We start from the raw sequence: 14321 nt of genomic DNA on the forward strand, positions 1-14321 counted from the left end.
ATTTTAAATTGTAAGACACTTCCGGGGCAGGTGTGAACTTTGACCACAATTTGTTGGTTATGAACTGTAGATTAAAACTTAAGAAATTGGAAAAAGATAGGAAAATGAGGGGATTTGACCTGGATAAGCTCAAAGAACCAGAGATTGTTGAGAGTTTCAGAGGGAGCATTAGACAACAGTTGACTAGAACAGAGGAAAGGAAACAGTTGAAAACAAATGGGTAGCTTTGAGAGATGAAATAGTGAAGGCAGCAGAGGATCAAGTATGTAAAAAGATGAGGGCTAGTAGAAATCGTTGGATAACAGAAGAGATACTGAATTTAATTGATGAAAGAAGAAAATATAAAAATACAGTAAATGAAGCAGGAAAAAGAATACAAATGTCTAAAAAATGAGATTGACAGGAAATGCGTAATGGATAAGCAGGGATGGCTAGAGGACAAATGTAAGGCTGTAGAGGCTTATCTCACTAGGGGTAAGATAGATACTGCCTACAGGAAAATTAAAGAGACCTTTGGGAAAAAGAGAACCACTTGTATGAATATCAAGAGCTCGGATGGGAAACCAGTACTAACAAAAGAAAGGAAAAGGTGGAAGGAGTATATGGATGGTCTGTGCAAGGGAGATAAACTAGTAGGCAAGATTATAGAAAGGGTAGTGTATAAGGATGAAGATGAGAAGAATTTGATAGAGCTCTGAAAGATCAAAGTCGAAATAAGTCCCCTGGAGTAGACGATAGTCTGTCAGAACTATTGATAGCCTTTGGAGAGTCAACCATGACAAAACATATATGTCTGGAGAGCAAGATATATGAGACAGAAGAAATATCCTCAGAATTTGAAAATAATTTGATAATTGTAATTCCAAAGAAAGCAGTTGCTGACAAGTATGAAAGTGCCAAACTATAAGTTTAATAAGTCATGGTTGCAAAATACTAACGCAGATCCTTTGCAGAAGAATCAAAGAACTGGTAAAATCTGACCTTGAGGAAGATCAGTTTGAATTCCGGGGAAATATAGAAACAAATGTGGCAATACTGACTTGTTTTAGAAGATAGGTTAAAGAAAGGCAAACCTGCATTTTTAGCGTTTGTAGACTTAGAGAAAGCTTTTGACAGGGTTGACTGGAACACTCTCTTTGAAATTCTGAAGGTAGCAAGGGTAAAATACAGGGAGCAAAAGGCTGTTTACAACTTGTACAGCAACCAGACAGCAGTTATAAGAGTAGAGGGCCTTGAAAGGGAAGCTGTGGTTGTGAAGGCAGTGAGACAGTGTTGTAGCCTGTCTCCGATGTCCTTCAATCTGTACACTGAACAAACAGTAAAGGAAACCAAAGAAAAATTTGGAGTAGGAGTTAAAGTCCAGTGAGAAGAAATGAAATTTTTGAGGTTTGCTGATGACATTGTAATTCTGTCAGAGACAGCCAAAGGACTTGGTAGAGTAGTAGAATGATGTTGATATTGTCTTGCAAGGAGAACAGAAGATGAACACCATCAAAAACAAAACAAGGATAATAGAAAGTAGTAGAATTAAATCAGGTGATTCTAAGGGAATTAGATTAGGAAACGAGACACTGAAGGTAGTATATGACTTTTGCTACTTGGGCAGCAAAATAACTGTGATGGCCGAAGTAGAAAGGATATAAAATGTAGATTGGCAGTGACAAGACAAGCATTTCTGAACAAGAGTTTTTTTTTACTTTGATAATAGATTTAAGTGTTAGGAAGTCTTCTCTGAAAGTATTTGTATGGAATGTAGCCATTACAGAAGTGAAACATGGATGATAAACAGTTCAGACAAAAGAGAATGGAAGCTTTCAAAATGTGACGCTACTGAAGAATGTTGAATATTAGATGGGTAGATCACATAACTAATGAGGAGGTACTGAACACAATTGGGGAGACAAGAAATTTTTGGCACACCTTTACCAAAAGAAGGGATCAGTTAATAGGAAACATTCTGAGACATCAAGGGGTCACCAGTTTAGTATTGGAGGGAAGTGGGAGAGTAAAAATTGTTGAGGGAGACAAAGAGATGAATACAGTAAGCAGATTCAGAAGAAAGTAGGTTGCAGTAGTTATTGGAGATGAAGAGGCTCGCACAAGATAGAGTAGCATGGAGAGCTGCACCAAAACAATCTAAGGACTGAAGATCACAACAAAAACATCAATTTATTTTAAACAAAATGTTTTAATCTACATTATTGGCCAGTTTAAACTGTTCAATCATTTTAAAGTGCAGATGTACACTATGTGATCAGAAGTATCGGACACCCCCAAAAGCATGCGTTTTTCATATTGAGTGCATTGTGCTGCCACCTACTGCCAGGTACTCCACATCAGAAATCTCAGTAGTCATTAGACATCTTGAGAGAGCAGAATGGGGAACTCTGTGGCACTCACGGATTTCGAACGTGCTCAGATGATTGTGGGTGTCACTTGTGTCATATGCCTGTACACGAGATTTCCACACTCCTAAACATCCCTAGGTCCACTGTTTCCAATGTGATAGTGAAGTGGAAATGTGAAAGGACACGTACAGCACAAAAGCGTACAGGCCGACCAAGTTTGTTGACTGATAGAGACTGCCAACAGTTGAAAAGGGTCGTATTGTATAATAGGCAGACATCTATCCAGACCATCACACAGGAATTCCAAACTGCATCAGTATCCACTGCAAATACTATGACAGTTAGGCGGGAGGTGAGAAAACTTGGATTTCATGGTCGAGCAGCTGTTTGTAAGCCACACATCACACCGGTAAATGCCAAATGACGCCGGTAAATGGCAAATGACCCCTTGCTTGGTGTAAAGAGTTTAAATATTGGACGATTTAACAGTGGAAAAATGTTGTGTGGAGTGATAAATCACGGTACACAATGCGGCGATCTGATGGCAGCTTGTGCGTATGGCAAGTGCCCGGTGAACATCATCTGCCAGCACGTGTAGTGCCAACAGTAAAATTCGGAGGCAGTGTTGTTATGGTGTTGTCATGTTTCTCAAGGAGGGGGCTTGCGCCCCTTGTTGTTGTGTGTTTCACTATCACATTAGAGGCCTACATTGATGTTTTAAGCACCTTCTTACTTCTCACTGTTGAAGAGCAATTCGAGGATGACAATTGCATCTTTCAACATGATCGAGCACCTGTTCATAATGCACGTCCTGTGGCGGAGTGGTTACATGACAATAACATCCCTGTAATGGACTGGCCTACACAGAGCTGTGACCTGAATCCTATAGAACACCCTGGGGATGTTTTGGAATGCCGACTTCATGCCAGGCCTCACTGACCAACATTGATACCTCTCCTCAGTGCAGCGCTCCGTGTAGAATGGGCTGCCATTCCCCAAGAAACCTTCCAGCACCTGATTGAATGTATGTCTGCAAGATTGGAAGCTGTCATCAAGACTAAGGGTGGGCCAACACCATAATGAATTCCAGCATTACTGATGGTTGGCGCGACGAACTTTTAAGTCATTTTCAGCCAGTGTCCGGATACTTTTGATCACATAGTGTACATACAACCCGTACATACAGTATTAATAGATCATAAACTATGTCATAATAAAGAACACAGCCTGAGAGAATACTTCAAGAGGATTGGCTTGTTGTAAACCACACTAAAAAGCATAATACTAGGTACTTCATCATAAATCTGGGCATACCTTCAGCACACTGTTTGCAACCAAGTATGGTGTTGTTTAGAGTGTTTATAGGATTCTGTAGTACTCCTTTATGATTGTTTTTTTTTATTGTGTTGTGACACGGTGTATGATGCTGTTAATTAATGCTGTAGTACAAGCAGAGAGAGGTTGAAGGTTACATGTGTACTGGCTATGCTAAGCAGATTTGAAAGACAGCTCTTAAAGTGAATCAGCCTCTAAATAAAAGCTTTTTTCAGGCTGTTTGTCATCAGCATTATTTACAATTTTTATTAGTCAAGCATTGAAGGGATGTTGGTGTGAAGTGGTAACACTTTAAGATTTGTGTTCGCTAGGATGGCTGTTTAAATCCTCGCCTACCCATATGGATTGTGATTTTACTTGTTTTCCCTAAATTCATAAGGCAAATGCTGGAATTGTTGCTTTGATGAGGACAAGGTCAATTTTATGTCCTATCCTTTCCCAGTCTGAGTTTATACTCTTCATATAATGAACTTGCATCTACAAGACATTATAATGCAATTTTCATTCCCTGAATGATATTCGGAAAGTGTATACACATGAGTATTCTAGCTGGGGAGTTGTTAAAAGAGAGCTGTTACAAGATTTGTTATTTTCTAAAGGTGGTCCGCAGCTCATGGTCTCGCGGTAGTGTTCTCGCTTCATGAGCACGGGGTCCCGGGTTCGATTCCCGGTGGGCTCAGGGATTTTCACCTGCCTTGAGATGACTGGGTATTGTGTCGCCATCATCGTCGTCGTCGTCGTCATTCTTCCCCATTACAGTCGGAGGGAGGCAATGGCAAACTACCTCCACTAGGACCTCGCCTAGTACGGCAGTGCGGGTCTCCCACATCGTCCCCTATGCTCTGTCTAGGAGTATAGAACATCATCATCATCATCATCACCACCACCACCACCACCACCACCACTACCACTACCACTCTTAGTGGTCAGGGAGTTGACAACACTTTCATGCAGCTTGCTGACAGCACTGTAACCTAAAGGAAATAACTGTCATTGCCTGATTTAATGAAATATGGGATCACTTAGATATCATACTCACTTCGTAGCTTTTGGAATTACCCTGTGACAGGATAGAGTGGGGACTGCTCCTCTCTGTCACACACGCACACTTGTGCCCCTACATGGTGCCAACTTGAATCGTCTACTGTATTGTCTAAAAGCAGTAGTGGAATTTCGTTACAAAACCAGTACACAAATACCATATTGACATACTCAGCATGTGTGAATGTGTGTGGCATGCTTAAATACTACATTAGAATTGGCCAACAAATTGCAATCACAGTTGAAAAATTCAATTATGTAAACTCATGCACAACTTGAACTTCAAAACAAAAATGTGAGTCAATAAGTAAACCCATAGTAATTGGAATACCAATATGCCAAGTGAAGTCATATCTCTGTGACCACTAAAAGTAGGACTAACATTTGAAGGAATGTTTTATGTGAATTACTCCGTACTACCAACTTTGAAAATATTTAATATTCTTCCAGAAGCACCCTGTATGTATCTTGTAGGGATCATGGAAATAAAATGACAGAGATTAGGGCATGTAGGAGTTATTCGGTTAGTCATTAATCCCTCACAACATATGTGATTGGAATAGGACAGTGAGTGACTAAAATGATATGAAGTTCTTTGCACTATGTACTCTAAGTGGAATGCAGACTAAAGTTGTGGATGTAGATCTGTGCTAGACTAGGACTTCAACACAGAGTCTTGCTGGTTTTTTTTTCCTATTTTTCTTTTTGCGAGCAGTACTCATGCTAATGAGGTATCCGTGTGCAACTCCCACCCACAAAATGGATGATTGGAATTTTTGAAATAATGGAATGATTGTACTACTTCTGCCCTTTAAACTGGATTTAAGAAAAAATGTCATTTTTATCAAATATGTATTTTTTCCTGTGTGGTAATGTTTTCGTAAGGAAAAAGCAATAGTGTTTTAAAAAACCTGGTTGGCCTATGTATAAGTAGAGTTTGAATGCTTCATGCTGCTTTCTTTTAATAGGCCGGAAGTTCCGTGATTAACCACATGTGTAAATGTTGTGTGATTTTCATCGGGAATAGTCAGCTGTTGAAGTTCTTGTAAATGTTTTTTAAGAGCCTGAGGTTTAGAGTGGTTCAAAATCTGCATGCCTACTCGTGCAGTTCTACAGTTGAGCAAAACAGACTCCAACCAGCCATCAGACTAGTGACTTTGGCAGTCTGGAGAGTGGATGTTTTGCTTCTTTGCTAGTACAACTACTACTCTTAAGCAGTGAACTTTGTGCTGTGATAAGTGCTCTTATCTGAATACGTTTCAGTATGGCATTAACAATCACTACTAAGATTAAAGAAGGATATTCCATTTCTCTTTGTTTTTTTATCATTGGATCCCATTAGGATGAGATGTGTGATACAATATCCTAGACTGTGTAATTTTTAAGTTCTGCATATTTTGAGGTTATCTGTAGAAAATGCTAATTTGTTAGTATATCTCTGCTTAGCAAGGCATAAATGCTCATTGCCTCATTTTCTGTTGGAAACTATATCCTTCTGTGTCTATATTTTTGAAACATTTGAATAGCATTTGTTGTATGCAATGCCCAGTAGAGCGCTCACACATTTTACTATGCTTTCTGTATTTGAGTGTAGTTTTTTTGTAGAATATTTCAGGATATTTGTTAGAGTATCATTGTTTTTACTAAATTAGATCTGAATTGTTCTCAAAGTATTATCGGAACTAAATGTTTCGAATGAGTTTCATGACATAAGAACATTACGTGAAGGCCACATAAATTCATTGTTTCTTTCAGGTGAAAAGTGAAGCAGAACTGGCCATTAAATTTCTTGACAGCAACTCAGTCAACAGTTTCCAAGTTCTTTTTATGACTCGTATGCCTTTCTATCGTCAGTATGACCACATCTTCTGGTGAGTGAAATCTTTTTATCTAAAACATTAGGACTCTTAACTTTATGTAAGCCTGATGTGACCTAACACACAGATGATGTTGCAGTTGGTATCTAAGACGTGTTGCAATAGAGTTGACAGTTTTTTAAACTTATATATTTTACAGCAGGCATGATGGTTCATGAAATAGTACACACACTATTCAGTTGTCATATAGTCATTTTTTTCTTCTCATTTCATCTCTACATCTACGTACATACTCCCCAAGCCACCGAACAGTTCGTGGCGGAGAAGACCCTGTACCGCAATTAGTCGTTTCCTTTCCTGTTCCACTCACAGATAATATGAAGGAGAAATGACAATCTATATGCCTCCATATGACCTCTAATTTTTTGTATCTTGTCTTTGTGGACCCTATGCGAAATGTGTGTTGGTGACAGTAGGATTGTCTGCAGTCAGCTTCAAATGTGGCTCCTCTAAATTTTCTCAGTAGTGTTCTTTGAAATGAATGTCTTCTTCCCTCCATGGATTCCCACTTGAGCTCCTGAAGCATATCTGTAACACTTACATGCTGATAGAATAACACTTGCATGATGATTGAACTTACCGGTAACAAATCTAGCAACTTACCTCTGCGTTATCTGCTCAGATTCTCTCAGCTCTCTCCTCAGTCTCCAAGCTCTTTGCCCTGTGCACCCTCTGGTCCACCGGATTCAGGACTGTCTGCGCTTGCTCCACCTGGGGGGCGTCTCGGTGGCGTTCCTCTGGCTCCCGGGACACGCTGGTATCTGTGGGAATGAGGCGGCCGATATGGCGGCCTAGGCTGCAGTCTCTCTTCCTCGGCCAGCTATTCAGTCGCTTCCCTTCACCGATCTACGGAGCGGTTTATGTCGCCAAGTTGCTCATTTATGGCATGCACATTGGTCAACACTTCCCCGTAATAAATTGCGCGAAGTGAAAGCCCTTCCTTGCGCTTGGACTTCTTCCTCCCGAACGCGTCGTCGGGAGGAGGTAATTTTAGCTCGACTCCGGATAGGGCACTGTCTTTTTAGCCATAGACATCTTTTAAGCGGTGATCCTCCTCCACTCTGTCCCCACTGCTCTCAGCCGTGGACGGTCAGACACCTTTTAATTGAATGCCCCTATTTTAATCCGTTACGCTCCCGTCTACAGCTATCGCCTGATCTATCGTCGATTTTAGCAGATGACACGCGCTCAGCCGACCGCGTTCTCCAGTTTATTAGTGACAGTGAAATGACGTCAGTCATTTGAAGTTTTTTTTTTTTTGGGACAACCACCCCCTGTCTGTACTGGATTTTTAAGCATTCTTTCTACTTTTAGTTTCTCCAATTTTATGAGTTTGTTTCCATTGCTGCTGGTTTTCAATTTCAGTTTTTTACTGTCTTAAGTTACGGGCTGGGCGCTAATGACCATAGCAGTTTTGCGCCCTAAAACCACAACCAAAAAAAAAAAAAAAAAACTTACCTCTGAATTGCTTTGATGTCGCCATTCATTCCAACCTGGTGCGGGTCCCAAACACTCAAGCAGTACTCAAGAATAGGTCACACTAGCATCCTATATGTGGTCTCCTTTACAGATGAACTACACTTTCCTAAAATTCTCCCAATAAATCGAAGTCAGCGATTAGCAGAAATTATATTAAATGCTTTGTCTAAAAATTATGGTGAGCAATTAGTTCAGGAGCCTGCCCAAAGTGTAAATGGTTGTGAAAACATGCTTGACCTCAACAAATAAGTCTGAGCAAATAGGGAGCATCACGACAGATACAGGAATTAGTGACCAAAAGATTGTTGTCACAAGACAGACCACTGAAACATCCAAATCCACCAAAAGTAAATGCAAAATACATCTATTTAAAAAAGCAGATACAAATTCGCTTGTAATCTTCATAAGAGACAGCTTTCACTCTTTCCCAACTATGTAAGTGTAGACATGATGTGGTATAAGTTCAAAGAAATAGTATCTGAGGCATTTGAGAGATTTTCACCAAATAAATTAATAAAAATGGTGCTGATTGCCCACAGTACACAAAATGGGTCAATAACTGTTGCAGAACCAATGATGGTGAATGTTGTACTGAAGCTCAAAACTTAGCATGGATTTCAATGCAAGATGCTTTTAATAGCTTCCACAGTGAAACTCTGTCCTGAAATCTGACAGATAATCTGAAGAGATTCTGGTCATATGTAAAATATACCAGTGGCAAGACACAATCAATATCTTCACTGCATGATTCCAATGGTAATATAAATATTCTAGAATTCAAATTGAGAAAAACTGAGTAACTTAGGAGTAGATATTCTTGGTGTAGCAAAGCAGTTTAAATCATTTACTAAAGGCAAGTCTTACATTCCAGATAGCATACCAGTAAGATAGCTTTCAGAGTACGCTGATACAACAGCCCCATACTTAAAAATCATATACAACCGCTCACACCGACCAAGGTGGCGCAGTGGTCAGCACACTGGACTCACATTCAGGAGGACGACAGTTCAATCCTACGTCCGGCCATCCTGATTTAGGTTTTCTGTGATTTACCTATATCGCTTCAGGCAAATGCCGGGATGGGTGCTTTGAAAGGGCATGCTCGACTTCCTTCCTCATCCTCCAATAATCCAATGAGACTGATGACCTCGCTGTTTGGTCTCTTCCACCAAATCAGCCAACCAACTGCTCACTTGACGAGAGATCCATACCAAAAGACTGGGAAGTTGCACAGGTCACACCAGTACTCAACAAAGGAAATAGGAGTAATCTGCTAAATTATAGACCCATATCACTGACATTGATTTGCAGTAGATTTCTGGGAACATCTTCTGTGTTTGAACAGTATGAATTACCTCAAAGGGAACAGCCATTTTACAAACGGTCAGCATGTTTTCAGAAAATTTCATCCTTATGAAACACGGCTAGCTCTTTATGCACATGAAATAATGAGTGCTATCAGCAGTGGATCTCAAATTGATTCCATATGTCTATATTTCTAGATTTCTGGAAGGCTTTTGACACCGTTCCTCACAAGAGACTTCTAGTCAAACTGCGTGTCAATGGAATATTGCTTCAGCTGTGTGACTGGATCTGAGATTTCCTCTTAGAAAGGCCACAGAATGTAGTAATCAATGGAAAATCATTGATTAAAACAAAAGTGAAAAACAACATTCCCCAAGGAAGTGTTTTAGGCCCTTGCTGTTTTTAATGTACATAAATGATTTAGGAGGTAACCTGAGCTTTCCACTTAGATTATTTGCAGATGATTCTGTCATTTACCATCGAATAAAGTCATAAGAAGATCAAAACTAATTATAAAATGATTTAGACAAAGTATCTCTTTGATGTGAAAGATTGCAACTGACAATCAATAATGAGAAGCATGAGGTCATCCACACGAGTACTAAAAGGAATTCATTAAATTTCAGTGACATGATAAATCACACAAATCTAAAGGCTGTCAGGGATTACAATTACAACAATTTAAATTGGAACAATTATGAAGATAATGCTGTGGGTGACGTCTAACACAAGGAAGATGCAGCAAATCCACTGAAGAGATATCCTACACTACATTTGTCTGTCCACTGATAGAATACTGCTGTGTGGTGTGAGATCCTTACCAGATACGATTGTCAGAGAACATCAATAAAGTTCAAAGAAGGACAGCTTATTTTATATTATTGTGAAATACTCTAGAGAGTGTCTTGGATATAATATGCAAGCTGGAGTGGCAGTCATTATAACAAAGCTGGTTTTCATTGTAACAAGGTCTTTTCATGAAATTTCAGTCTTCAACTTTCTCCTCCAAATTCAAAGATATTCTGTTGATGCCCATCTGCACAGGGAGATATGATTATCATAATAAAATAAGAGAAATAGGAGATCACACGGAAAGATGTAAGTATCAATTTTTCCCATGCACTGTTAGAGAGTGGAATGGTAGCGAATAGTCTGAAAGTGGTTCAAAGAACCCACTGCCAGGCACTTAAGGTTGAATTGCAGAGTGGTAATGTAGATGTAGATATTCACAGGTGCATTCTCAGTGCCACTTTACTCTTCTGATCCTCTGACTTGTTTTGCAGTTGCAATCACTTCATTTCATATGTCTGTACCATTTCTCCCTTATCCCTGCTTTATTTGAAATACGTACCTCCTTCTCATATATTTCTGTTTATCATTACCATCATCATCATCTGTTACTTCAGTATTACTGTTGCAAATAACTTACACCATAAATGTGGAGTGATCCACCATCTTATATCAGTTTCGTGAGAGATAGTTGTAAATTTTTGAATGTAATGTGTAAAATTCAGGCTGTGACCATGAAGCTTTGTGATGGTGTTAAAAGCATCTCTACATATTCAGCCTTCAGTACAAAATTTTTTCTCATGAATGGATGACTTGATGGAGCCCTTGGTTATTGATGTCTGCATCTTGGCTGTTCAGGAATTGTTTCATCTTGAAAATCAGCTTGCTGTCATTCTGGATATACCTGCCACACAACAGTTTCTTCAGCCAAGCAGAAAGGAAGAAGTCACTGTGTGCCATGTCTGGAGAAATTGGAAGCTGAAGAAAAATTAGATAGCTCAAATAAGCAGCATGTGTGACTGTGTAGTGTGCAGATCATGCTAGAATGTTGAAATGCAAAAGCACCACCTTGAACAGCTTTCTGCAACACTTCATTATGACAGTCTCCTGTTACCTTATCAGAAGATGTTGGTAGTATGCTCCTGTGATAGTTTGTCTTTTATGAGCATAATCTGCTAGCACCATGCCGTGGTAGTCCCAAAAAACACTCTGCATCACATTACTTGATGGTAATTGGGTCTTTTGTCTTACGTGGTGGTGCTGAATCCACGTGTTTTCACATCTTTTAGCTCCTTAGTTTTGTTGTCGTCTATGATAATTGGTTGGTTACAGAAGTCATTTGGCTTGGTCTGATACAGCTGCAACATTCCCTCTTTGGCCTCAGTTTGGTGTGCTTTCTGAATGGTTGTAAGCAGTCCCAGAAGCCTGTGGCTAACAGCATTCAAAATTTCAATGTGTTGTAAATTGCTTCTTGACTGATTTTCACTTTTTCCACTACTGCCTCAATTGTGATACTCAATTCATCAGACACCAGGACCTCCTCTTCTCTTGCAATTTCTAGTGTTCACAGAGAAATGATCTGCCACATAGCTCATCATTATGACATATCTGTTCCTCGTAACCACTGTGTCGTATGATGGTGCATTGTTGCTGTGCAGTCAGCACGGATTATTGCGGTATTGCTCCCCTTGAGATGGAGAAAACTAATTATTGCATGATACCATATTTTTGTGGTGTGTTGTGTCGTTTTGTTTTGGCTCCTCTGACAGCATGCTGTGGTAGCGTGGCATGGGATTTCATTATGTACAAGGGCTGCAAAATATGCCTACAAACAAGCAAAAAATTAAGTATGTAACTTCATTTTTTTAAAGTAATAATTAAACATTTATGACTGGCCCTCATGTAAAAGTGATCTTCGAATTCAAAAGCTTCTGTTATTTTCTGTTATATGTATGTGGTGTGTTCATTGCTTGTAACTCTTATTAACATGCTAAGCGATTTTTTTAATTGATCTTCTGGTCTTACTATCTGCTGCCCATAAAGCAGGGATGGCCAAGAATTCAGCTGTTGAATCATGTTCTGGCTTGCATGTCATAACCCTCAGCTTAGCTGCACATTTTCCCCACTGCCGCACCATGCTGTCTGAACTTGAAGATGGTGGAAACTGCAAATGTGCTGTATTTAAGAAGTGGAAATGGATTAACACTGCGTAAGACTTGATTTCATATTTCTCAACAACATAGAGCACAGACGAGACAAGTTTTCATTATTATTTAACTATTTTTGGTGCATGAAGATATAATTTTTTCTGGTACAAACTGTCACCATACAAACAGATGCAGACAGTTTCAAAGATTTTTGCACACAGTCTTCCACATAATTGTGGCTTATTTAGTTTCATAATTAAAAAAACGTTGTCACACATGCATGTTGATCAAAATATTGTAGCACTTTTGCAGCCTCATTATGGAGATGTGGAAACTCTAGCTGAGAAAAATAATGTATATGACCTGGACAGTTTTGATATAAAAGTATTTGTCTTTAAAACAGAAATTGCATTGCACATCAATCAGTTACGTCTGCACATGATGGGGTTGCTTTCAACTGAAACGGCAAATGGTCTCGAACGCAGGTGTAAGACTGACAGTGTTTCAAAATGTTTAAAAAACTATCTTTGTAATTTTTTCAAGGCCACACTAAGTATATCAAACTTCGCATTTTCTTTAATGCCAGTGAACTTAGCTAACTGGATTGTGTTTTTTGTCAGAATTTTCCCCTTTGACAATGTGATTTTCTTTTTAATGCATTCCCATCAAATCAGAAAAAAGTTCTTTGTAACCTTGCAGTGTCTCACTGTGGGTACTGTGTAATTAACTCCTCTTAAAATGTGAGGTCTGTAATCCATTCTGGATGTTCTAATGTTTCTTCCTATACTCCTTTTTCCTTCATAAATTCAACAATAGTGGGTTCAAAATCAAAAAATTGCTTCAAGCATGCCGTTTGGCTTAACCGACATACTTTTGCTGTAATATATAAAGTCTCCATTCTCCTCGTTCAGTTCCACTGAAAACTGTTGCAACTGACATGAAATAATGAGTGTGACTTCAGAAACTTTACTATGCATATCAACAATTACATCATGTGCTCCATGCCTGCAAATTTAGTGCAAACTGCTTCTTGATGTGCAGAACAATGAATCCCATGTGTTGATCATTGTAATTTGTTGCTCTTTCTTTGTCAACTAAATCTCTAAATCCTTTCTGCTTGGTGCTGTAATATAGTTTCACAGCAAATTTGTGTAGCTGTCATTTATGCAACTGCATAATATATATTGAGAATTCTCATCCTTTGTTTCTGTCATTCCCATTGATTTTTCCAGGCTTTTGATGATAGAGCACTGGACTACCTCTTTTTGTGTAAGCAGCAACTGGACCTGTGAATGCCCTTCCTATCATGCTACAAATAGCAAACGATAAGCAGTGCTGACTCCATGATTCTGTGAAACTGAAAAGAGTTCTGCCAACCGAAAAATGCTGCAGCACAAACTAAATGAAATTTTCAGATGTACCAAGTACTTCCGAGAAGGACTGATCAAACCTGAGAAAGCCTGAACCTTGGCCTCCACATGCATCATACATTGGGCTCCTGTGTGGTTTGGTACACCATGGCCAACCCTGCCATAATGTAATATCAATGTCAAGAAAAAAAACAAACAAACATACTTAATTTTGAAATATGAAATGATTTGCATAAGTGCCAAGAAGCAAGCAGCAGTTAATGGAGCAAGTTTAATTATCCATTCATCGTGTAATGGAGATGATGTGCAGTCCATAGGCATATAAAAGCTGTAACATGACAGATGAGCTTATGAACTTAATTTCTTCTCCAGAGTTATACTGTGCATAAAGTTTCACCATTCTCACATGGGTCGTGTTGGTTGGACCACATTGAACAAGCAAAATAGAAAGGAGTGATGAAGGGAGGGGAGGGGCAAGGGCTGAAAGAATGCAGGACAGCAGAAGAAGGAAATAGTTACTTTATATAGCATTAGGCAGAGCTGGAGCAGGCTTGGGTAAGGGTGTGTTTCTTGTGGTGACTTCAGAAAAGAGGAGTGGGCATTAAGGAAGAGTTGCAGGATAGGAAAGAG

At 39.3% G+C, this 14321-nt stretch overlaps 1 protein-coding gene across 1 annotated transcript in view; it reads left to right on the forward strand.

Annotated features, from left to right (window-relative positions):
- The window catches only part of LOC126094836 (nucleolar protein 6), a 140467-nt gene that overhangs the window by 71864 nt on the left and 54282 nt on the right, over positions 1 to 14321 (forward strand). Inside the window, exon 10 of the mRNA XM_049909433.1 lies at positions 6480 to 6595. Within this exon, the coding sequence (XP_049765390.1) occupies positions 6480 to 6595 (116 nt within the window). The remainder of the gene's footprint in view (positions 1 to 6479; positions 6596 to 14321) is intronic.

The sequence above is a fragment of the Schistocerca cancellata genome, chromosome 8, assembly GCF_023864275.1.
Source record: "Schistocerca cancellata isolate TAMUIC-IGC-003103 chromosome 8, iqSchCanc2.1, whole genome shotgun sequence".
Classification (NCBI taxonomy): Eukaryota; Metazoa; Arthropoda; class Insecta; order Orthoptera; family Acrididae; genus Schistocerca; species Schistocerca cancellata.